The 25686-nt window shown below is 58.3% G+C and overlaps 1 protein-coding gene and 1 long non-coding RNA gene across 2 annotated transcripts in view; both read left to right on the forward strand.

The window, feature by feature from the left end:
* The first annotated feature begins 2416 nt into the window (after positions 1–2416).
* LOC144367900 (uncharacterized) lies at positions 2417–4924 on the forward strand. The gene is made up of 2 exons (XR_013427516.1): positions 2417–2953; positions 4422–4924. It is a non-coding gene; the product is annotated as an uncharacterized LOC144367900 (long non-coding RNA).
* Positions 4925–15673: 10749 nt separating this feature from the next.
* Positions 15674–25686, forward strand: part of LOC101972164 (protein-arginine deiminase type-3) — an 18158-nt gene continuing 8145 nt past the window's right edge. Inside the window, exons 1-4 of the mRNA XM_078027747.1 lie at positions 15674–15719; positions 16013–16110; positions 22072–22137; positions 22227–22385. Of these exons, the coding sequence (XP_077883873.1) occupies positions 15674–15719; positions 16013–16110; positions 22072–22137; positions 22227–22385 (369 nt within the window). The remainder of the gene's footprint in view (positions 15720–16012; positions 16111–22071; positions 22138–22226; positions 22386–25686) is intronic.

Here is a 25686-nt window from a genome sequence, read left to right on the forward strand (position 1 = left end):
TCCACTTATTAGGTGCCTGCTGTGTGCCAGGCCCCCTACTGGGGATCTAACAACAGGCAAGATGGATCCGATCCCTGCTCCAAAGGGTCCAGAGATTCTCCAGCACAAGAAATGATTGTCACTATGTTTGAAAGATGCGATGCCAGAGGGCCGCCCTGATGTCACGGGTGGGTAGTGGCATTTCCCGGCTGCACAGAGGAGGAGAGGGCATGGAGCCCGGCATCTCCCAGCTCCTGCCCACCGTAGCGGCCTCCTGTGGCGTGCTCAGGAGTGGCCCCTGATGTTGTGCCTCCTGGCTCCGGCAGCAGACGGGCAGGCCCCTCCCGAGTCACTGCTGGGGACTGGAGCATTCATCCCTCTCTGGCTCTACTTTCCCGCCAGCTGCCCAGAGCCGGGCGGGGCCTCGGGCCTGGGGCATGATTTTGTGTCCTGGGAAGAAGCCCCGGGGCGGGGAGGCCGCTCTGCGTGTGGCTCTCACCTGGGTGCAGCGGACCTCGGGGGTCTGTGCGGCCCGTCATGTCGCTGGACAGGGTCAGGCCCTTCCTGAGGAGACTGGCTCCACTCTTCCTGGCCACTCACTGCCGTCCAGTCCCCTCTGCCTCCTGGAGGGCCTGTGTCCCTCACCGTGGACGGGGGGCCCTTGCCCAGCCCCTGGTCTTCCGAGTCTGTGGATTCAGCCCCACGTGACTGCAGCCATCTTGAGTCGTCACGGCCGGGATGGCGCCCAAGGGCCCCTGGCTGATTTTTCCCATTTGTTTCTAACAAACCTGAAGTAGACAAAGCCTTCGAGTCCTGTGCAGGGCTTCACAGCTGGACTTGGCTCCGGAGTGTGCCTGGCTCTTTGGTACCATCTTGAGATCAGCCAGGTCCATCCTGGATGTCACTCTTACCCCAACCTGTAGGCACATGGCGCTCGGTGGGATCCTGACACCTTGGGGCCGGTCCTCCTGTGGCTGAGCAATGCTGTGAACGTCAGTAGAACCACGCGGGTGAAATGGGAAAGGGCAGCACACTGCACAGGGCAGGGTGGCCTCAAGGTCAGGGTGGGGACTGTCTGGGTTCAATCCAGGTCCCCGTTTACTAGCCTCATGACCTCAGCGTCCGTGAGCCGGGCCTCACTTTCATCACCTGCAGAATGGGAAGAGCGCCAGGAGCTCCCAGAGCTCCCCACCTCTGTCCGAGCCTCGGTGTGAGCACCGTATGTTCTAGCCACAAAGACAGAAGAGGGGCTTCCGTCGACATCCCCCGAGGTCTCGGGTCTCAGATGAGGTGACAGCAGCAGGAACTCCCAGCGGCATCGTGGGCTCCCGACCCGGGGACACTGGGCCAGGGCGGCCGAGACCCCGCAGCCGGGAACCAGGCAGGGACACCGATTCCTAAAGAGCCACACTGTGATGTCATTAACTGGAACTTAAATACCACTGGGAGAGAAGGAAGGGGTGGGGAGGCAGAAGGGGACCCCTAAACTGCTGGGCCCCTAAACTATCTTGATATGTTCAAAGGCAACAAACCCTCACCACCTGAGATTATCCCAGGCGGATGGAGGTTGCCCGCGGCCCGCTCAGGTCCCGCCACAGGGAGCGAGGAACCTGAGAACAAGCCGCGTTGGATTGCAGGAAAACAACACCCGCGCCTCGCGCACTCGAATACAGTCACGTGCGGCAGTGACCACATCCGGACAGCGCTGGGCTCCCCGAAGATTGTATTTCCCGGGGGTGCCGAAGCCGTCTCAGTTTTGGTTCGGTACGGGCTGTGATTGAAGTTCACACGATGATGACATCGCCCAACCTTGCATTTCTTAAAACACGTCCGTGACTGTGCGCATCCCCCCGACTGGGTATTGACCTCCGAGACGCCATGTACCCAGAAAATCAAGGGAGAGACGGCGGATGTTAACAGGGTCCCTCCCTCTTGGGCCGCCCTGGTTGGCACACTGGTTTGGCTGCTGTCATGAATATCAAAAAAGCAATGGCCTTGACAAAAGAAGAGAGAGGAAGGGTGGATGTGTGCCACTGAGGATTACTGAAGAGACTGACAGACGCACTGGGGCCCAGGCTCCTTCGCCTCATGGCTCCACCCTTCTCATCATTGCCTTCAACTCATGATCCACAGAGGCTGCCCCGGGCCCTTTATCACATCTGCATCCCCACGAATGAGAAGGGAGAAAGGGGGAAAGGAGGGTAGGCTTCTTTATAATTGTTATTTGGCATTGGAAATTTAACCCAGGGGAGCCATTCCACTGAGCAACACCCCAGTCCTTTTTTTATTTTAATTTTCAGACAGTCTTGCTAGGTTGCTGAGGCTGGTCTTTAACTTTTGATTCTCTTGACTCAGCCTCCTGAGTTGCTGGGATTATGGGCGTGCAACATCTCCCTGGACTTTATTGTAATTTTTTAATTTTTATTTTTTTTAGGTGGACACAATATCTTCATTTTATTTTTATGCGGTGCCGAGGGTCAAACCCAGGGCCTCACACAGGCTGGGCAAGCGCTGTACACTCAGCCACCACCCCAGCCCTTGAATGTGACTTTTAAGCAAAACACCCAGCAGGTATGGCAGCTCAGGGGACGATGACGTCAGCGAGCAGGCTCCTGACAGAGCTGGCTCTTCTCTTGCCCGCGTCCTCCTCCACTCTTCCCGGCCAGCCTGAGAGACGCACTGCTGTCCCCGACTTCCAGATGAGGAAACCTGAGGCTCAGGTGTGACTTGCTCCATGCATCCAGCTTGTAAAGACAAACAGGCACACAGACCTGTCACCTGCTGGGCAGGAGCCCGCAGCTCGGGGGTCACCCCTGATGGACACGCTTTGCGAACTGCAGAGTGCCGGCCACCTCTGGGGTGTGGCATCTCTGGTGATTCCTCTGATAGCGATGATCACAACGGCCACCTCTGGGCCACCACCGGTACCTGCCCTGCACAAACGTGGTCACTCACTTCTGGCCAGCTCCACGAGGTGACGAGGCTGTTGCTCTCTGTGCTTTGTAGATGAGGTGACAGAGGGGACGCGGTCCCATGGCCGGAGGCAGCAGCGGGGCCACTCAGGCCTCTGTGAGTCTAAGGTTGTCTCTTGTGAGCGCCGGAGGGGGACGCGGCCCTCAAGCTCTGGCCTCGGGCCCTTCTTCCCTTCCATTAGACACGGGCAGGTCCACCAGGGCTGGCCCGAGTCCAGGACAGGGGCTGGAGGAGTCCTGGTGGCAGAGGCCAGGCCTGCCTGGCAGGAGGCCCCTCTGAGGTGGCCGCTCAGCCACCCCCACTCCACAGAGGCCCTGGGAGAGAAGGGACAGTGGCGGGGAGGGCGGGGAGGGGAGGAGCTGGAGCAGGCGGTGCTCGGAGGCCAGAGGCCAGGCTGGGCCAAGCTGCCCACCTCCCTGCCCCGTCTCGGGCCTCGGGACCCGCCTGTGAGTAACTGCCCGGTGGCTACGGCTGGTCACGGGACCATGACGGGCCTCGTGAGGAAGCCACCCCGGCCCTGGTGGGGACCGGGTGACTCAGCAGCTGCCCAGCAGGGTTGTGCCCTAGGCTGGCTGCACCGGCTGGATGGCCCCGGGTCACTCCTCAGCCCGTGACCCCTGAGAGCCTCCCCGGGCCCACCCTCGGCCTGCAGAAGCTGCCACCTCGTGACCTGCTCCCCCGGTTCCCCTGAGCCTCTGCCACCCGCACCTCACCATGCTGGCCAGGTGCAGGGGTGGGGACACAGCTGGACTCAGCATCCCCCATGAGAGCAGCTCCCTCCGGGCTGTCCGGGGGCAACCGACGGGACAAGTGACAGCTGCTACAGTCCCCTGCTCTGTGTGGACCTGCTAAGTGACCTTCCCCCCCACAGTGGTCAGTGAGGCCTTGTCCCCTGCCCGGGGGCTGGGTTGTCTGGGATTGAAGCCAGACGCTGCCCTCCAGCGAGCTGGGCCTGTTTCGCACACATTTTTAGGACCCAGTTTTGGGCTCCGGGCCTGGCACATAGTAGGTGTTCAATACATATCTGTGGGCTCAGTGGGTGCCTGGATGGTGGGATAATGCCTCACGGTGGTCTGGCAGGGCAGCGGAGTGACCTTGAACTGGGGGGTTCAGACTCCTGCCCACGGCCTCAGGACGAGTTCAGGCCAGCCTCTGTGAGGGGACTCGGAACCTGCCCCCATGTTGCTGGGTGGTCCCCATCACCTCACGCCAGCTCCCCACCACGGGGCTACGTCCCCATCCCAGAGCTCAGAACCTTAACGTCTCCGCCTCCAGCCCCCGAGGAGTGGGCCTGTGGGCAGCGGAACAGGGCAGTAGGGTCCAGGAGCCACACGCTGAGTCTGGGTGCAGTGTCGAGGGGTGGCAGTGGGGTGGCCTGGGACAATCTGGGTGTGACAAGAACCGGGGAGGCAGGGCCCACCATCTTCTGGGGCAGGTGGAGGTCGCTAAGCGGTTCTGGTTTCCTGCAGGTTTAGGTCTCCAGCACCCAGCAGGGTTGAGACGAGGCTCGCGGTTCAGGGCAGTGTGGAGGGGGCTCCAGTCCCCCAGGCCCTCGGGCACCTGGTCTCTCTCCAGCCCAAGTGACTCCACCCCGCGCCTCCGGCCTCTGGGCACCTGCCCCACTGATCCTCCTTCTGGAAAGCCCCTACCTCCTGACCACCTGGAAAGAGCCCTAGGGCTGGTCATCAGGCGCCTCCTCTGTGAGGTCCTCCTCTGTCTGTCCGCATCCTGTCCACACCGCCCGCTGTCCACACCAGCAAACCCATTTGCATAGCTGGCGGTGAGACCTGGGCAAGCTCGTCCACCTCTCTGTGCTTGCTTCTCTGCGAAGCAGGGGCAGCACCGTGACCTGCCTAGGACGGGCTGACACTTGCAAGGCATTTACAAGAATGTCTGGCATGGAGTAAGTAAGCAGTGAATGTCACCATTATTAAAATAATGACTCTTACCTCATGGGCTGTCATGAGGATTAGCCGTCGAGTGCTTAATACCATCCGGCATCACGAGCGCCTTGAGAAAGGGGAGCTTCCTCCTCCGCCTTCGCCACCCCCAGTCACCTCCAGTCCCACCGTCTCCACCACCGAGTTCCCCGAGGACCTCCACCATCCCCATCCCCAGCACCCCGTCCCGAGCACCCCCATCCCCAGCACCCCGTCCCCACCATCTCATCCCCACCATCTCCATCCCCATCCCCACCATCCCTGTTCCTACCACCCCACTGTCTCTGCATCCCCACCAAACCCACCATGGCCGTCTCCACCATGCCCACCACCCCACCATCACCACCATCTCATGGCCCATCTGCCTCTCCCAGACAGTGAGCCCCGAGGCAGAGCTGTGCCTTGGTCATCTTTGATCTCAGTGCACACAGTAGGTGCTCAGCAGGTGTTTCTTGGGAAGGAAGGAAGCAGTGCGCAGTGTGGCGGGGGTGGGGGGGGAATGAGAGGGAGGGCTAGCTCTGTGCGCCCTGGTGGCCGGAGGGTGGGGGGTGGCTCCAGGCTGGCACTAACCTGGGAACAGCCGGGACCAGGAGGCCCCGTCCTCTGCAGAGTGACCCCTCTCACTTTGGAGCCAGAGCTCTGGTCTCTGTTGGAGCAGAAGAGTAAAGAGGATGTGGGGGAGGGGGGAAGGTCACCTCTGAAGTCAGCTGGCCCTAAGCCTCTGGTCTGAGGGACCGTCCCCGGCCTTGGATTCCACCCTCAGCAGAGCTGTGGCTCCTGTCGTGTGAGGGTGGCTCTGGGTGACCAGCGTGGGCCCAGCCCCAAGAGAGTTTCCTTATCAGGAAGGGGCAAGAGGACCAGGAGGGCTTCCAGGAAGACATGTTGGGAGCTGGTGGCCCTGAAGGCGGCGTTGGGGAAGAGCCCTGGGTCCTCACTGTCCCCACCGCCCGGCCTGGAGCCCGCTTCCCTCCCCCCGTCCGGCCTCCCGAGCGTCCACTTCCTGCGCGGCACCCGGTGCGAGAACCTGGCCCGGGTCCACCTCACTGCCTCAAAGCCCAAGTGCCCAGCAGGCCGACCGGGCTCTGTGGGACCAGGACCTGTCTTCTTCCTGCCCCTCCTCCCTCGCCTGCCTGGCCCCAGAGTCTCCCTGAGGCTCCCTAAACCCTGCTTCCCCCACTGCGGCCTCCCTGAGCCTCAGATGGCCCAGGCACCCGGCAGGCCCTCAGGCCGGGCACTGGACGCCTGTGCTTTGAGATGTGGAAGCTGGGAGAATCCAGGGCGGCTCCCTGGAGGAGGTGTTAGACCAGGGAAACAAGCCACAGGAGGGAATGGATGGAATAGAGAGCCCAGGGCAGAGGGGCTCAGACCAGAGGGAAGGGGCCCAGGCAGCCTCTTCACCGCCTCAAAGTGCTTTAAGCACCCCCTGAGGCCTGGAAATGTCTATCTAGGTGTGACCGTGCCCCAGGCAGGCCATGCTGTGAGGCTGTAGAGCCAGGCACACCTGGTTATGGCTGGGGACAAGTCCCTGAACAGTGCTGGGCCTCAGTTACCTCATCTGTGAAGTGGGGTGGGGTATAATGGCAGCATCTACCCGGGGGCAGGCGGGTGCTAAGTGCTTCACACACAGTGGCTAACTGAGCCCTCCCCGCCCCTCCACCAGCAGCCGGACAGGCTCTGAGGATTCCTGGTGGCTGGTCCTGCCCGTCCCCACCTGGTCCTCGGGAGCACTCAGCCCTGAGGGTTGCCAGTGATTGGCCCCGTGGGGCCTTGTTCCCCTCATGCGGGGAGTGCAGGCCCCGGGTCCTTCAGGATGCTGACGGGGCCCGAGTCAGGCCACCCCCAAGCCCTGACCTTGATGCTGCCCACGCCAGGGACGTCTCGGATCTGCTGGTCTCTCTGGGGAGCGCAGTCAGGCCACAGGCCCCTCAGGGCCTGGCCTGCTGCTCCCTGGGCAGAGGTGAGTCACAGCACAGCTGCGGCTGCGGCCGGCCGCTGTTCTGAGCTCCACATTCTTATGCCGGTTAATTATAGCCATTACCGTCATTATGAGAGTTCTGTGATCTCAGGCAGGTCCGCGAAGCCAGGCGGCCGCTCAGCTTGGAGGTCCCCTTGCCTGCCCATCCTGTCCTCACTGGACGGGTGTCATTTGAGGTTGAAGATGGTGTTCACCTCGATAACCTGGAACTTCGCACAAGGGCTTTCCAAGACTCTCCCAAAATGTGTGACTGTGTTGGCAAGAAAGCCCCGGAAGCCCTCAGAATGTGCACACACACACACACACACACACAGACACACACATGCACACACACACACAGGCACACAGGTACACACACACAGGCACACACACACAGGCACACACCAGGCACACACAGACACACACACAGGCACACACACAGGTATACAGGCACACACACACAGGCACACACATGCACGTACAGTCACACACACATGCACAGACACACACACACAGGCACACAGGTACACACACACACAGGCACACACACACACACACACACACACACACCCACGCACGCACGGGTGCGTGCCTGAATCAAGAGAGGGATGAGCCTAGCGGTGGCAGCTGTCCTATGAGATTCCTGCCCTAACAGAGCTTTGATGTTTTCAAAAATTGTGGCCAAACTTACATACAGTCAACTTCTCCCTTTTTAGTATAAAATTCTTTGAGTTTTAACATATAATTGTGTGCATATAATTGTGTGCCCACCCCCACAATCAGACACAGGACAGTTTCAGCTGGGCGTGTTGGTGCACACCTGTAAGCCCAGCGGCTTGGGAGGCTGAGGCAGGAGGATCAAGAGTTCAAAGCCAACCTCAGCACCTTAGTGAAGCCCTCAGCAACTCGGTGAGACCCTGTCTCTCAGTAAAATACAAAAAAGACCTGGGGATGTGGCTCAGTGGTTAAGCACCTCTGGGTTCAATACCAAATACCAAAAAAAAAAAAAAAAAAAAGATACAGGTCAGTTTTTTTCTCCCTCAATTTCCTCATATTTCTCTGTAGCCACCTCCTCTCATTTTCAGTCCGTGAGCCAGCCCTCAGGAGGGGCCAGGGCCCAATTCTTACTCCCAACCTGGCCTAGAAACCTCCAGCTGAGGATTTAGTTGACAGGAGTCCCTGCTGAGGAGTACGCCAGGTGTCCCTCAGAAACACGCTAAATCCTTCCGAGGAAAACAGGCCAATCCAGACCTTATAAAATACCTACAGCTAGGGCCCTAACGGTCATGAGCTCCCGAGGAAGAACCGTAAAATCACACAAAGAAACAAGGCCTCATGAACAAGTTTTAATAGAGACCCCGGGCAGCATAGGTCCTGCAAATCCTCAGGGTTTGGTCTTCATTCAAGGAAATAGGGGTGGTAAATAGTGAAAATAATAAATATGCATCAAAAGTGTGAGTGTGGAAGCAGGGTCTATGGAAAACGACCAGCTGTAGTTTCTTATAAAATTAGACATATATTTACCACATGAGCCAGCAAGACTCACACACTTGGCAAGAACAATGAAAAGATCTGCACATGACTGTTACTGAAATTCATATGAAAGAGGGCAAACCCGATGAATTACACAATGGACTCTGGGACTCAGCAGAAATTTGTCTACATGGATCGGGTGCCTCTTAGCAGTTGCCTGGGGCTCAGGGTCCGGAAGGAGGCTCACTGAAGAGTGACGATGCTCCAGGTCTTGATGTTGAAAATGGGCGACTTTATGGCCTGCAAATTAGACCCCAGTAAAGTTGATTTTAAGGCTGGAAAGCGAGCCCGGCGGGGCCGGTTTCAGGCTTTGTCTTGCCCGGAGCTGACCGTGTTCCCCGCCTGGAAGGCCCGCCCACCTCCAAGGCTCCTCCCCTGTCTCCCTGGTCGTCCTGCCTCTGAAGTGGAGCCTAGGACTCAGTCCTTCTCCTTAGCTCTCCTGTCCTCACGTCCTCCTGACCTAGAAACCGCCTGCCCCTCCCACATCCTGTCTCGGTCGAGATCCCCCTTGAACCCCAGTCCCTTTCCACGTGGGGACCTGATGGGGACCTCAGTCTCAACACCAGCCCTACAAACCTGGACCTCCTCAGGACTTCCCAGCCCAGTCAGGGCAGCTCCTGGCTCTGGTTGCTTTCGCCAAATGCTTGGAATCATCCCGGGGCCTCCTCCTCTCTCCATCAGTGAAGCCTTCTGAATTTGCCTTCAGAATATAATCTGTGTGTGGCCCTTGTTAGGGCTCCCTGCCCCTTCCTCATCTCTCAGCCATCCCTGACTGGCCTCTCCACTCCCACCTTGGCCTTTTACAGTCTGTGGTCTGCAAAGAACCTGGGGTTCTGCCCAGCTGGTCTCTCGTCTGGTTCCACCTGGGACAACTGCCCTCTGCCTCCGGGTGAACTTGCCCTTCTCTTGGTTTTCAAAGCCAATGAGATTCCCTTTTCTCCTTTCTGACTTCCTCTCCTGGTTCCCGGCCCATGTCCTTCCCACACAGCCCAGACCCACTGGTCCCCCAGTGTTCCTTGGAGTCCAAGGTCCAGTGCCTGGCTTTGCCCAGCAGTCCAGCACGGCTCCTGGCTTCCTTCAGGTCACTCTTCTGCCAGGGCTGCCTGACCCCTGTGTAGGACAGTGACCTTGCCTTGCTCTGCGGTGCCCATCACTACAGCCCAGCAGCTTTGACACTCACCTTGGTCTCCAGGCCTGGGAGGGTTTGTCAGTTTTTCCCACTTATTATGGATTGAATTGTGTCCCCCCCCAAACCCCTAAAATTCATGTGCTAAAATCCTAACCTCCAGCGCCACAGAATGTGACCTTATCTGGAGTCAGAGTGTGTACAGAGGTGACAAGTTCCAGCGAGGTTGTTATGGTGGGTCTTCATCAACAAGGAGTGACATCAGAGAGACCTGTCATAACATAAGATTTAAATAAGGTCTGGAGTTCTGTAACAGGACACCCAAGTGCCAGGGCTTCCAGAGAAAATAATGTGTCACATCACAAAGTAAGAAAATCTGAACTTGAATGAGCAGAGACAGTCGGTCCTGAGACAACACAGATGTCAAGTTGTCCAACAAAAAATTAAAGCAGCAATAATAAAAATTAGCTATACAAATACTCTTGAAATAAACAAAAAAAAAGAGAAAGACTTGAAAAAGAAGTAGAAAACACAAAGACAAACCAGATGGAAATTTTAGCTGTCAGAGGCAATAACTGAGCTGGGTGTAATGGTGCACGCCTGTACTCCCAGTGGCTCGGGAGGCTGAGACAGGAGGATCGTGAGTTTGCAGCCAGCCTCAGCAAAAGCAAGGCACTAAACAACTCAGTGAGACCCTGTCTCTAAATAAAATATAAAATAGGGCTGGGGATGTGGCTCGGTGGTCGAGTGCCCCTGAGTTCAATCCCTGCTATCCACCACCACCCCCAAAAAAAGAACAAAAGGATACAGTAACTGAAATAAAAACTTTGTGGATGTGGATGGGTTCAGCAGCAGAATGGTAAAGACAGGAAAAAAAACAGTGAACTTGAAGACAGAATAATATATGAACTCAGAGAAAAATAATAGACTGAACAGAAACAAAAATAACATCAGGGGCCCGTGGTTAACAACACAAGATGTAGCCACTAGTTATTGGAGTCTCACAAGGAGAGGAGAAAGAGAGTGGCACTGGAAAAGTACTGAAAGAAAGCCGCCCTGCAAAAAAAAAAAATTGGCAAAAATCACAAACCTACAGTGTAAGAGCTGAGGGGAACTCAAACAGGATAAACCCCAAAATGTCTGATTTAGGACATGTCATAGTCAAACTTCTGATAGAATGATAGGGGGAAAAAATCTTGACATCAGTGAGAGAAATGACATCTTGTCGACGGAGAAAATAATCTGAACGACCGCAGATTTGTCATCAGAAACTATGGAAGCCAGAAGGAAATGGCACAATGGTTTTCAAGTGTTGGAGAAAAAGAACTCAACCCAGAATTCTTTTTTTTTTAAAGAGAGAGAGAGAGAGAGAGAGAGAGAGAGAGAGAGAGAGAGAGAGAGAGAGAGAGAGAGAGAATATTTTTTAATATTTATTTTTTAGTTCTCGGCGGACACAACATCTTTGTATGTGGTGCTGAGGATCGAACCCGGGCCGCAGGCATCCCAGGCGAGTGCACTACCGCTTGAGCCACATCCCCAGCCCTCAACCCAGAATTCTAAAGTCAACCTTTCAGGAATGGAGACGAAATCAAGGTGCTCTCTGATGAGGGGAAACTAAGAGAATTGTCTCCAGCAGACCTACCCTAGAAGACGTTTTCTGAATAGCCAGGTAATGATAAAAGATTACATAGATATAAATATATATACATACATATGTATTATATAGTTTTTCCCCCCCAGTGCTGGGAATTGAGCCTGGGTCTCACACATGGTAGGCAAGTGCTTTACCACTGAGGTTTATACCCAGCCCAAAAGAAGGAATTTGGGGACATCAGGAAACAAGAAAGAAGAATAAAAAGAACAGAATTATGATGTATGCAACAGAGTTTCTTTCTCCTCTTGAGTTATATAAATTATGTTTGATGGTTGAAGCCAAAAGCATAACACTGATGTGATTCTTAATGTGTGTAGATAAAATATCAGGACAGGGCTGGGATTGTGGCTCAGTGGTGGAGCACTTGCCTATGAAGGACTGGGTCTGATACTCAGCACCACATATAAATAAATAAATAAATAAATAAATAAATAAAGTTATTGTGTTTATCTACAACTAAAAATATTTTTAGAACTATGAGCAGAGAGGATAAAGTGACAAAAAGAGTTTCAATGCTCATTTGAACTGATAAAATGATACCATTAGTTGTGATATGGATCTGTATGACATTATCTAGATTAACCATTAAAATTTTTATACTAGGTGATATATTTAAAAATACTGTACACAAATCAAGATGGATATCTTAAAATTTTTCAAATAACCAATAGGAAGGCAAGAAAAAGAGAGCATGAGAAAAGTAAAATGGCAGACCAAGGCCCTAACATCAGTAGTTACATTAAATGTAAAAGGTCTATATAAACTATTTAGAAGACAGAGATTGGCAGAGTAGACAATATCCATGACCCAACTACTTACTGTTGACAAGAATCACACTTCAAAGAATAATCTAAGTAAAATAAAATAAAAGGATAGAAAAAGACATGCATGCCAACATTAATCAAAAGAAAGCAAAAGTGGCTATGTTACTATTAGATAGCATAGACTACACAGCAAATAAATGACCAGAAATAAAGAGAGTCACTACATAATATTAAGAGTCAGTTTACCAGGGAGTCATGAAGATCCTCAATGTGTACGCACCAAACAACAGAACCTCAAAACACATAAAGCAAAGAAAGACAGAACTAAAAGGAGAGTAGACAAATCCACAATCAGAGTTGAAATCTTTAGTCTCTCACAATTAATATAGAACAACTTGATAGAAATCAATAAAGTTTTGGAAGAATTTAGCACCACCATCAACCAAGAGTTCTAGTCAGTATTTAACACTCTGCCCAACAACAGAATATGCATTTTTTTTCAAGGACCTATGGGACATTTGCCAAGTGAAATCATATCCTGGGACATAAAACAAATCTCAGAGAATTGTGATACAGGGTGTGCTCTCTATCCATACTAGAGTTAAAAATCAGTAACAGAAAGATAGTAGGAAAAATTCCAAACTCCTGGAAATTAACAAAATACTTGTCAATAATACATGGGTCAAAAGGAAGTCTCAAGGAAAATTTTAAAAATACAACATAACAAACGTTATAGTGCTCAACAAAGGCAGCACTGAAAGGAAAATCTATAGCACTGACTTCTTACATCAGAAAAGAGAAGTTTCAGGTCAATAATGTAAGCTCCCACTTCATGAGAGCAGAAAAAGAAGAGCAAAATAAACCCAAAGCAACCAGAGAGAAGATGATAATAAAAATAGGAGCCAGAATCAAAGAAATTGAAACAGAAAAACGATAGAGAAAAATCAACGAAACAAAAATCCCGATTTTTTGAAAAGAACAATAAAATGAACAAATATTTTACAAAGAATTGTCAAGTGAAAAAGAGAGAAGATACAAATTCCCAGTATCAGGAATCAAACTGAGTGTATCAATAAAGACCCAGCAAACATTAAAATAATCATAAGGGAATACTGCAATTTTATATGCATTTGACAATTTAAATGCAATGGATAACTTTCTCAAAAAACACAAAAAGCAAAAAAAAAAAAAAACCCAGCTAATATGAAATAGATCATTTAAAGAGCTTTGTAAGTATTAAGAAGTTGAATTCATAACTTTAAAACTTCTGAAAAAGAAATCTCCTGGCCCGAATGGTTTCCTATCAAACACTGGAGGATCCTACCAAATCATTAGAGTTGAAACCAATTTCATGCAATCCCTCCCAGAAAACACAACAGGAGCGGTTCCTCTTCAAAGCCACGGTTGTCTCAATGTGAAGCTAAAATTGATTTCACTATGAGAACTGGACAAATCCATTAGTATTAGGAGAATTTTAATATGTCTCAATAATTAAAAAATAAAGGATGATGCACACAAATAACATGCTCTCTCCAGTCTCCGTATAGACAGCCCGTGTCCATCTCAGGCTCGTGGACACGTAGGAAAACTGACTGACGCGGGTATTGGCAGAAGCAAGTCTCGACAAAATGGGAATAAATGGTCTGATCCAGACCACAGCCTCTGACTCTCACGCAATTAACTCCTCAGGGCCCTGTTTAAAGCCCCATCATCTGGAAATTCAGAAAGCCGTCCCCTAAATAACTCACGGGTCACAGGAGGCCTTGATCGGAAATTATGAGCTGAGCCACGATAAAAAGTCGGCGGAGGAAAGCTGCCGAGTCAGCTAACATGGTTCTAGAACAAAACGAAGGCCAGGGCTGGCTGGGGGACAAGCAGAGGGTGAGAGTGAGTGGGGGGAGCCCCCGCTCCCGAGGAACCGGAGCAGACAGCTCGAGAAGAGAGAGAGCCCCCAGAGTGGGATGAGGGGAAGTCAGACCAAAACCCCAGACTCGGCTCTTGCAAAGGATCAGGAGGTTGAGGATCCAGGTTCTGGGGGAGGAAGAGGAAGACACAGAGGACGGAAGGACAGCGCAGACACACGGCAGGGAGCTAGGCGCCTTGAGGGACCCCGAGAGGGGGCACTCAGCCCGTCAATCATTTGGGGGAGGCCACCTGTGCCTCTTGTGCCCAGAGAAGTGGGCGCAGCCTCCCGGAAGGAAGCCCCTCCGTCCCTCCTCTCCCCCCCAAGGAGGCAGAAGGACTTTGCAGCCACACGGAAGCTGCAGTGACGCTTTCCAAAGTGGCCGCACCATTACATCCCCACCCGCCACGTAGGTGGCTCCTAGCGTCCCGCCAAGGCCACCACTCGGTCCTTTCCATGGCGGCCACCCAGCAGGCAGGAGCGGGCACCTCCCTCCTGGCGGATGGCGTTGAGCCCTTCTTCACGGACCTGCCGGCCACTCGTGTGTCTTGGAGAAAGGCCTGTTCAGGTCCGCGGTCCATCCGCCATCGGTGGCCTCTCTGTTGTTGAGTTGTCGCGGCTCTTTGCATATTCTAACTCTCAGGCCCTTTTCAGAGAGACAATTGGTAAATGCTTTCCCCCTTCCCCCCCCCCCCCCCCCCGCCCTGGGAGGAGTCACTTCGCTTTCTTGGTCTCGCCCTTTGGAGCACAAACATTTCTAATTTTGATGAAGTCCGGGTTATGTCTTGTTTTAATTCTTTAGCTGCTAAAGCTAAGTTTAAATTAAAAGCAGATACAGGCCCTCGCATCTGAGAGCTTAGATGGAAGGGGCAAATTTTTAGAATGATCTCCCGTGCGCCTGGCCAGTCGTGTCCCTGTGGATGATCCAAAGTGGCCTTTCTGAGCCAACCCAGCACACCCAGAATCACTGCCCCCGTCCGTCGGCCATCGGATCCTGTGGGGTGCACATCCCCACAGGGTGCCCTTTCCCTCTGGCCACTTTGAAGCCGCGGTGGGCCATGGCTGGGCAGGCAGCTGGGTACAGGGGCGCAGTTGGCCCTCCGGGGCCGGCTCCCGCACTCGGCTGAGTTCCCACACAAGCCACGGAGACCCAGGGAGCTCTGTCACAGAGCAACTGAGTCCACGGCCCAGCCCTCGGGGACTCCCAAACCTGCCCCGAGACCCCGGCAAGCTCCCCTCTCCCTCCGGGGAGTCCCTGATGCTGTGGCGGTCAGAGTGCCCCAGGCAGAGCCCCATCTCGGAGGCACAGCCCGGGGTCTGCTCAGCTCCCTGCCCCCTTCCCTCCCTGCCTGAACCTCTGGGCCTCACGGGGCACGTGTAGGCTCATGCACCACGGGGTGACAGTGGCCAGCTTCTGGTGATGCGGGCTCAGAGAGGGCCAGCAACACACCTAAGGTCACACAGCAGGACACGGCAGAGTCCAAACCCCTGCACTCCCATCCCCGCCTGGGAACGGTGCAAGCTTCCTTCTGGCCATGAATCCTCTTCCGCTGAGCCCTTGGGCTCTTCCTGAACCCTGAACCGGCCTGGGGAAGCTCCGTTGGCTGGACACACTCAGTCTGTGTTTGCCTCATCTTTCTCAGGGACTGGGCTACAGTCAGGGAAGGCCAACGCGGGCCACGGGCAGAGCCTGGCCCTGCAGGAGCCTGCGGAGGCCGAGGTGTGAGGGTGGCTAGGTGCCCCCTGGGGGAGGCAGGTGCCCCGGGCCCTTCTGGCGCGCGGCTGTGGGCACAGTGGAGGAGAAACACAGCGAGGGCTTGGGAAGTGCTCGGCTCCCGCACGGGACCATGCTACCCGCAGGCAACGGTCTCAACATCTTTGAACCGCTGGCTGGTACCGCCCTGTGACTGGGGAGACTCAGCGGGGTGACAGGGCCACCTGGAGGAGCTCTCCCGGGGCTGGCGCTGTCTCAGGGGTCTCGGTGGGTGGTGGGGGCAGGGAGGAGGGGTGACGCGGCCCTCTGTGTGCCCTGAAGCCCACTTTGGCGGGGTCCTCTGGCCAGGTTCTGGGTCGGCCCCCTGAGATGATGCTCCGGGGCTGAAGCGAGCCTGGAGCACTGTCCCACAGAAGGCAGTCCCCAAGTGCCCCAAACAGCTCTTTCTGGCCCCCTGAGCTGTCCCTGCAAGGACAGATTGGGGTCAAGAACTGCCCCAGTGGCCCCAGTGCTGCTGAGAGCCCCGACCCTGGACCCACGGAGCAGCGTCAGCTTCCAGCTCTGTTGCTGGTAACTGCTGTGTGACCACGGGTAAGTCACTGACCTTCTCTGGCCCTCCATTCCCTTCTATAAAAGGCAGGGGTTAGGCCAACTCATCCTGAAGGTCCTTTCTGATCCCTGGGCACTGCAGCCCCCTCCCAGCCGGGACTTCCAGGGAAGCTGGGCTCTGAGCCGCACTTCAGTGGCTGTTTGTTGGCTCTTGAAGAAACCGTGCCCCGGGCTTCCAGGCCAGACCAATAAACCAGGCCATAAACCTGGCGGGCGCAGGCCTCCCTCAAAGCCGCTCGGGCAGCCTGAGACAGGCCGTCTGGGGGACACGGGGCGGAGTGCCCAGCGGCCCAGCCCCTGAGTCACTGCCGCCTCCCGCCCCGCTCCTGGACGGTGACGAGGCTACGGCAGACGGCACGAGGGGGACTTGCCAGCAGCCAGCCTGCTGTCCTGGGAGGCCCTCAGTCCCCGGGGGCCACCTCCCCGCCAGCCCTCTGTCCTCGCTCTGATCTCCTCCCCCGCCACAGCCAGGGCCCAGGGGAGCCCCCACGCGTGGGCAGGGAGCCTGGGCCTTCACAGGGAGGCCGTGTTCCCGGAGGCAGACGGCGAGTCCCAGGGTCAGGGGCTGGGTCTTCGCCCCCAGGGAGGGGCCCGGGGGGGGGGGCAGGCAGCCGTCTGCTCAGCCTGGGTCCCACGGCTGAGCCCCTCAGACTGGGGACACCTTCAAACCGGCACCAGGAGGCTTCTCGGTGGCCTGATGCTTGTGTGGGGCTTGGACCTCGGCCGGGTCTCACTCAGGGACCGAGGGCCAGGCAGGTGCAGACCTGCGCTAAGACAGCGGCGGCTGGGGACCCGGGGGCCACCCCAGACCACGCTGCACCTCGATCCCGGGCCGGGGTCAGGCTGGCCGGGACGGACCTGGGCGGGGCTGGTGGTGCCCGACTCAGCTCAGCCCGGGCCTCACCGTGGGCACCTGGGCACCTGGGCACCGTGGGCACCTGGGCACCGCAGGGAGCTGAGGCTGGGGGCGCCCGGCTGCTGCGGGGAAGGGCCGGGGAGGGGGCCGGGGAGGGGGCTGGGGCTGGGGCCTCGCTGGGCCTCACTGAGTCCAGGGGGAGGCCCCAGGCAGCGGGGACCCGATCCCCTTGGTGCGCAGAGGCTGGACCAGAGAGCGAGCCCAAGGTGGCCAGGCCAGTCTGCGGGGCCTTGGACCTGGAACCCTGCGCCCATGGGTCCCGGTCCATTGCTCCTCCCTCTCCCCAGAGCCTCTTGGGGAGGCCCAGCTTGTCCTCTTAGGGGGCCACTTGGTCCTGGGGGAGCTCTTCTGTGAGCACTGAGCCCACCCAGCCCAGGGGCAGCTCAGGGCCCACCCGCGAGCCTTCCTGCTCCTCTTGGCCTTCTCCTACCTTCCACCCCGTCTCCCCCACCCCCTTCTCTGGGTCTGCAAGCTCCGGGGCACTTGACAGGAGACTTTCCAAATCCCCGGCTTCAAGGGCACAAGTGGATACGGGAGAGGCCCAGGGTTGCCGCCAGGAAGCTGGCTGTGAGCAGGGAATCCCCCGGGGGCTCTTGCTTAAAATCTCTGCGGTGTGAATTTTGAGTCCCACTCCACCTCGCAGGGCGGCTGTGAACGGTCGAGCAGGTTGTTCACTGCTCACAGACGTCTGAGGAGGCGTGGGGCTGACTTCCCCTCCGAGCTTCTCTTGCCAAGACTTGTGCCTTCCCGTGGGTTCCGTCAGTTCCCAGGAAGAAGCGTGTTCCCCTCGCCTTTGCGCGAAGGCGCCTCCTGGACTGGCAGTGGCCCCACCTGACACAGCCATGGTGGTCTCAACATGTTTTTTTCAAAGACAGAGTCCTGCCATGTTGCTCAGGCTGGTCTCGAACCCCTGGTCTCCAGCGATCCTCCTGCCTCAGCCTCCCGAGGAGCGGGACTACGGTGCGGGCCAGCTGGCCTGACTTGTTTCGACATTCTAAGACACATCCTGTGCTCAGGTGGTCAGGTGACGCCGCTGCGGGCCTGCTTCTCAGGGCTTTTTGAGGGTCCGATATCCAGGCCACGGCTTTAAACCTCTAGCAGTGAGCTGCTGCTTCCAGAAGCTTCTTTGACTCCACGCCCTGCTGCAGGAGCACACGGTCACTGACATGTCCCCTGGTTTCCAACCTGGCCCCAGTTTGTTCATTCTGGGGGGGGGACGTTGGTTTCCTAAGTCTCCCACACAGTGAAACGTGTTCCTGTCGGTGTAGCCAGCACCCAGGACAAGGACGTCCCCACGCGAGGGTTCCAGCTCCTTCACATCCTGGTCAGCGTCGGGCTTTTGACTTTGGCCGTCTGGTGGGAGTGTGTTGGATCCCCTCTGGGTTTCGTTGGCGTTTCCCTGGTGACCCAGGGAGCTGTGCCTCTTTGCGTGTCTGCTGGCTATCTGGAATAAGAACATCTTTCTAAAATTAGGAATGAGGTGCCCGCTCAGTGTTTCTGCTCATTAAAACAATCAGAAGGGGCCGGGTGTGGTGGTGCACGGCTGTCATCCCAGCAGCTCGGGAGGCTGGGGCAGGAGGATGGCGGGTTCAAAGCCAGCCTCAGCCATGGAGAGGCGCTAAGCAACTCAGTGAGACTTTGTCTCTAAATAAACCACAAAATGGTGCTGGGGATGGGGCTCAGTGGTCGAGTGCCCCGAGTTCAATCCCCGGTAGCACCCAATCCCCCCCCCCCAAAAAAAAAACAAAACAGAAGGGGGCTGGGGGCGTAGCTTGGTGGTGGAGCAAGTGCTCAGCAAGGGCCTAGGTTCGGTCTCTGCACCAAAATCATAAATAAAAACAGGAGCCCCTCCCCCTTCTCCATCCTCATAAGCTCTGGACGTGGGTCCTCTGCAGACACGCGAGTCCTGAGCCGCTTCCCTTCTGCACGGGAGTCCCCTCCCTCTGTTCCTCAGCCCACTCCAGGAGCATCGGAAGCAGAGGAGAGGCCCCGAGCGGCAAGGAGGGGGTCCCCCAGATGCACATGATGTGGCCCCTGTTTTTGCAGAGAGCTGGCCTCTGGGGGGGGACAGGCTTTCAGAATGAGGGAGAAATGAGATGGTGGTGAAGGGGCGACCCCCAGCCAGGCGACGGAGATTTACTCCACAGAAGTGCTCTGAAGGCACCTTCTAGCACCCAAGGATGACGGGAAGCACGGTGTCCGGCTTTTCTGGGGTGGATCTTTAAATCCCTTGCAGTGAGCGCTGCTTCTAGAAGTTTCCCTGACTCCGCAACACCCGTGGGCTGAACGTGTGCTCAGTTCTCCCGCTTAGGTTCCCCCTGGTTTGGGGTGTGGGCTGGGCACGGTGGGGTCCTTGGGCCTGGATCCTGCTTCCTGGAGCTCAGTGGAGGTGGGTGCAGTGGAGCCCCGGGAGGCTGGAGGCTGGAGGCTGGAGGCTGGAGGCCGGGGTGGGTGCTCTGCTGAGCCGGGTGGGTTGGAATGCTCACTGCCCTAGGGAGTGCTTCAGGTTGGGCCCAGCAAGACTCCCCTCTCCACCCCTCAGGCTGCAGACCCTCGAGGGGCTCAGGGGCCAGGCTGGGGCCAGATGGGACATCTGCGTGGAGGCCAGGCCCAGGCCCTGGGGGAAATCCCCGGCCAGTCAGCTCAGGGACAGCGGGTGCCTTGGCAGACACGGGGCAGTGGGAGGGTCCGGAGGACAGGGAGTGGGAGCCGGGGCCATTGCTAGCTCTCTGTGTGCCCCAGCCTTGGTCTTAGCCCCTCAGTGCTCCGACCCAGTGGCTCACGTGTCACCGAGGTCCCTCTGTCTCTGACGTTCTGTAGCTCATCGGGGAGGGGGCACCCCGAGCAGCTTGGAGCAGGGTGGGCCCAGCCCCAGGGACTCAGGGGCCACAGGAAGCAAGAGACACGCTTGGCCCGGGGCCTGGACCCTGCTCCTCCCTCGGGCTGCCACCCAGTGCCACCCCGGAGGCTGCTGGGCTCCTCTCCCCACACTTGCCGCTGGGGAGCTGCCGGCCTCTCCCTCCTGGGGACTCCTGCCGCCCTGGTGGCAGCTCGCCGTGGTGGCCCCTGCGCTCTGGCCCCAACCCTCTGCCTTCCAGGGCCGGGAGGGCCAGGCAGGTGACAGCACGCCCTCCCAGCCCACAGGCTGTCCCCAAAGGCTCTGGACACCTGACATCACCCTGAAGGTGGCATGGGGACCTGCCCCGATGGCACAGGTGCTCACGAGGGGAGCCTCCGGGTCCAGGAGGCCACCGGCTGCCTCCACCCACACCGTGCAGACAGGAGGCAGAGGCCTGGGAGGGCCCGACATGTCCCCGTCCCGAGCCTGGACGGTGCCCTCTTCCCAGCCCCTGTAGCCCCGGCACAGAGCCAGCACAGAGAGCCGGCTGCAGGGCTGGTGGCCACAGTGGACGGGACAGTCTCCAGGGAGCCTGAGAGTGGCAGGAGCAGGGCTTGGGGAGGAGGGTTGTCCCAGGTCACCCCTGTGACCCTGGCAGGGGTCCTGCGTCATCTCCCCTCTGAGATGTGGGGGACATGGGGGACGCAGGAGACAGGGTGACCCAAGACAGGGCTCAGGGCTGCACTGGTGGCAGGTCAGCAGGTCCCCTCCTTCCTCCAGGGGGAGAGGACAGTTTGGGGAGGCCGAGGACACACTTTGCGGATGTCACAGTTGGGGGTGTACAGACGGCCACTCTGCCACTGGCCAGGTCTCTACAGGAGTCCAGATTGGAGGGCTTGGAGGCCCAGAGGGTACCAGCCGGGACCTGGTTCCGGGAGAGCGTGGCTTGGGCAGTCCCAGGGCAGGAGGTGGCCGGGGGTGTGGCCAGCCTGCAGGGTGTCGGCCACGGCCATCTGATAAGGCCTGGAGCCGCCTTGCCAGCTCCTGATGAGACTCCTGTTTCCTCTGGAGCCAGCGAGGTGCCCGGGAGCTGGCATCCAGCTGGTGACGGTGGATCTGGTTTAGGGGACGGGGTCCCCGTTGGCTCCAGCCTCGGTCTCTTCATCAGACCCCCACCTGGGAGCGTCGGGTCAGGGGCCGAGCGAGGATCCGTGCCCCTCACAGTGTTGGCCCTGCCCTGGGGCAGAGGTGACCTGGGGCAGCAGGAAGCCGAGGGGACCGTGCTGGCCGGCTCCTGGGTGTCCCCGGGTTCTGGGCTGCCTCGTGGCTGGGCCCCCGGTGTCCCTCATGGCATGGCTCCCCCCATGTCTGTCCTGCCCTCTGTCTCACAGTCCATCTGTCCCCTCCTCTCCCTGTCTGTCCCCTGGTAGCCCCTCTGGCTGGGGCAGGGGACAAGGCAGGAGCTCCACTTGCAGGTGACACTGGCTCCCTGAGCCCACCAGCCAAGCTCCAGGTTTGGGGACACAGAGGGGACAGCCAGAGCTCGGGCACCCCTTCCTGGGGCTGGGGGCTTCCTGGCCAGCCGTGGGACGTGGCAGGGGCTCTCGTGCCACCTGGAGTCTGGTGTGTTTTCACTTCAACCAGCTTCATGCTCTTCAGGGCTGCAGCTGGCCACCCCCGTCCTGACCAGGGACAGGGGGCAAGGGCACCTTCCCAGGGGGAGCCGCAGGGCCCCTAGGGAACAGAACATCCGAGGGCCTCCTGGAGGAGGTGGCCCACGTGCACGGGGCCCTGGGGCCCTGCTGGGTTGGCCGTGTCGAGGAGGGACGTGGTGTAGCCCCAGCACCTGGACCATGTATGCAGTAGGTGCTCATAGCAATTCCATGGGCGGATGGGCCCGGGCGGCCCCGGGTGGTGGTGGTGAAAGCTCCCGGGGCCGCCCAGCCAGCGGGAGGTAGAGCCAGGGTGGCCTGTCCCCTCGACCCGTGCTCTGAGGCCTCCAGGGACCGTGCCCTTCCGGTCCCCTCTGCTCAGGCCTGAGTGGCCTCTCCTCTCTGTTTCCACGGTGACGCCCCAGGACGCAGACCGTCTCCAGAGCTTCCTCCTCTGGTTTTTCCCGGAGGGCACCTGTCCCCTGTCTTAGCCATCAGGGTCCTCTCTGTGGCAGGTCTTGAATGTGGCCACCCGCATCCAAGTGCCCCACGGCCCCCGGGCTGCGTCCTATGGGACCAGGGTGGGGGGTGGGGGTGGGGGGACGCAGCCCCGCAAACACCAGCTCTGGAGCCCACGAGCTGGGGTGTGGCTCTGCCTCTGTCCTGCCAGCGGGGGACCTTGGACATGTTGCTGAAACTCTCTGAGATCAGATTGCGTCCCCACGCGGCCCTGGCTCAGGGCGTTCGCCAGGACGGCAGCGGGTGCCCGCAGGACCTAGCGGACACCCGGCTCTGTGCTTGCTCCATGGCCACCTCCCTCCCTCGGCGTGTGCGTCCTGGGTCTCAGCACATTCCTTGTTATTATGGCTCTTGTGAAACTTCCTGGTGACATGTGTCCACCCTCCACGTCCCCCAAGCAGCTCTCGAGAAGGCCAGCTCGGCCAGCTCCAGCTCATCGGCTCTGTGCCTGGCCCGAAGCCGGTGGCCAAGGAGTCTTGGGGACGTGGGGAAAGGGAGAGTCCTTCTGCACACGGGGCCCTGGGGTCTGGGCACGACGTCTAACCAGCACAGGGGCTGAGGACCTCGGGCCTGGCCAGACCCAGGTGGAAGGGATTGAGGGACTGGGACCCGAGGCCCGAGGATCTAGGTTTCTAACTCTGGGGCCAAGTCTGTCTCTACCTGGCTGTGTGTTCTAGGCGAGTCACACACCCTCTCTGATTCTCTATTCAAGGAGGCAGGTGGATGGAAGGTCCTCCTGAGATGTAAAGCCCGGCATTCGGTGATGCCCAGCAGGGGTACTGCCCCTGACCCTTTCTAGATGTGCTGGCCCTGACAGGGTCAGCAGAAGGTGTTGGGCAAGGGCCGAGGCCCGATGGCGCTCCACTCTACCCAGGTGGGCTGATGTTGGAAGAGACTGGGTGTCTGCTCGAAGGGCCAGCAGAGGGGGGAGACCCCTGCTCCCCGCCATCCTTCACTTATCAAAGCCTTAGTTAAAACAAAGGAGCCTCATGGACGAGTTGGAAGGGTACAAAGCGCGTGTTCCATAGACGCCGCACCGCAAATAAACCTGGGACTGGGCCGGACCCAACGCTAAGGGTGCTGTGGACCCCACAGTTCAGGACCCCACATTTGCCCTATTTACAAAGCCCCCCAGGAGGCAGCAGACGGTGGATCTCCCTGGCTTCTCTCTCGACTGGCTTCATCTCTCTGTGAGCATCATGGTTCACGAAATCGATTCCACTTCCCTTTTCTCCTGGGTTTCCAGGGAACTCATAGCTACCCACCAGACAGGGTCTCTACACCTGTTTCTTCTTTCTTCGTTCTTTGACTTGATTTCCTTACTCAGGAAAACAACAACAACAACTTCTCGAAGGCATATTCTCGGGTGATCAGTCATTTTTATTAGGATGTGGGATGGGGGCCCACAGAGAAGCAGAAGTTCCGGGTCTCTGTATGCGGGCTGCGGGGGGGGGGGAGGTGAGAGCAGGTGGGGGGTGGGCAGAGATTCAGTAGACCCCCACGTCAGGAGCAAGCCCCCAGCAGCAGCAGGGGTGGCCGGAGGGGTCAGGCACTGGGTGGGGGTGGTCAGGGCTTGGCCTTGGGGCCCTGGGTCAGCTCTGTGCCAGGGACTTTCTAACCTACGTACGTTCATTTCTACTTTATCCGCGTTTTACAAATAAGGAGACTGAGGTTCAGACGATCAGGCGCCCTGCAGAAGGTCAGCCGCTTGCCCAGGGTCCTGTGCCCAGGGTCCTGCCTGGAGCCTCAGATGCCGCCAGGCCCGATGGGCACACCCTGGGAGCTCCAGGGCCTCTGCTGTCCCTCGCTGCCACCCCAGGGAGCCGCAGGGAGCCAGGGAGGCCTTTCAGCTGGGGAGTGACAGGAGCAGTCTGGGTTCAGAGAGGTCGCCCTGCGTGCCGGGTGGGGCACAGCGAGCCAGCCTGGAGGCCAGAGAGATGGCAGGGCCCAGTGGTGGCAGAGGCAGGGCTGGGCTGGGGAGGGACACTTGGGAGGTGGAGCAGACGGGCGGGGGTGGGTGGAGTGGCCTGGGTTGGGTGTGGGGAGGGGGAGGCTGCAGAGGCTGCCTGGCTCTCTGGCTGGGGTCTCTGGCTCTGGTGGCCCGGGCAGAGGGGGAGGCCAGGCGAGGGCAGGGAGGTGATGTGCCTGGGGGCTGCTGAGTTGGCCACCTGTGGGTGACTGGCCTGACCATAAGCCCTCGTGGGCGGAGTCCACGTGCCTGCTCACCCGGGGCCTGCGCCGGCCCAGCCCTGCCCTGCCAACGTGTCATTAGCCCTGCTGATGCGGCCACGTGGAGACTCGGGTGTCCCCAGACCCAGGGACGGAGTTGGGGATCCCTGCGGGCCCACACTGCCCAGCAAGGCCAGGGCCCGGCTCGGGCTTGAGGTGGACTGTGTAGACTTCCCGCCATTACAGGGTGGGCCCAGGCCACGGCGCTGGGGAACTGAGGCACCTGAGGCCCTGGCCAACCCACAGGAGGTCCAGGACGCTGCCTTGGGTGCCCAGGGCCCGGGGGTTGGCGGTTTACCCGGGGAGAACCCGGAGGGGTAGAAGCCGAGGACCTGGGCAGCCCACAGGTGCTGAGCTCTGTGGTCTGCAGCGTGCGGGCGCCTGGTCGGTGTTTGTTGAATGAATGAGCGATCGGACACTCTGGATGCAGACTCGGCTTCCTGAGCCTTCACTGGGCCACCTTGGGCAGGCGACGCTCTTCTCTGGGCCGTGGTTTATCCAGACGAAAATAAAGGGCCTGGTCCGGGGGTCGCTGGGGCCCTCCCAGCCTGAAGCTGGAGGACTGCTGGGTCCCAGGAGTGGAGAACGGCCACAGGGCAAGGAGTCCAGAGGCCAGGGCTCTGCTGGTCCCCCACCCCTTTCCACACTGTCCTAGGTAAACGGAGGCACAGGCTGTGTGTGTGTGTGTGTGTGTGTGTGTGTGCGCGTGTGTTAGGTGGAGGCCCCCAGCCTCAGAGAGGCCGCGGCTGGAGTCGGTCATGATGAACCACTCTGACTGGTCACGAGGCCTGAGGCGTCCGGTTTCCATGCCCTGATGGTGCTGAGGCCTCCAACTCGGGATTTCAGGGCCAGGTTGGCTCCCAGCACCACGGTCTTTAAGGGGAACCGACGTCTGGTTGGACCAGGCTGCGGCGCAGTCACCGCCCACCCCTGGTGCATCTCCCGGCAGCTCCAGGCTCCGCCATCTGCCTGACCTTGGAGGGTCCTTAGGAGACTCAGACCTCGCCCTGCACCCCGATGGCCAGGACGCTGAGATCGGAAGAGCCCTGGACGGCCAAGGCCTGGGCTCCGGGTCCGTTCTCGGGGAGGGCTCCTCTGCCACCCCCTGGGCCCACTCGCAGCCTCCCTCCCTCTGGACCTTGGTCCCGGACGTCAGGGTCCCTAACCTGCTGGTTTATTTCCTGCTTTTCTTGCTACTCCGCGTGCCCCACGAGGGCAGGGCTCGGCTGGTGGCTTCGCTCTGTGTCTCCAGGGCCAAGAACAAAGGTGGGTGATCAGACACTGCTGGGGGAGGGGACGAGGCCTGGGGTCACAGCCCAGCGCCCAGCACCCCTGCCACGGCTTCCCGGGCTGTCTCGGGGTGTCCGGGGGCCATTCAGAGT

The sequence above is a fragment of the Ictidomys tridecemlineatus genome, chromosome 11, assembly GCF_052094955.1.
Source record: "Ictidomys tridecemlineatus isolate mIctTri1 chromosome 11, mIctTri1.hap1, whole genome shotgun sequence".
Taxonomy (NCBI): domain Eukaryota; kingdom Metazoa; phylum Chordata; class Mammalia; order Rodentia; family Sciuridae; genus Ictidomys; species Ictidomys tridecemlineatus.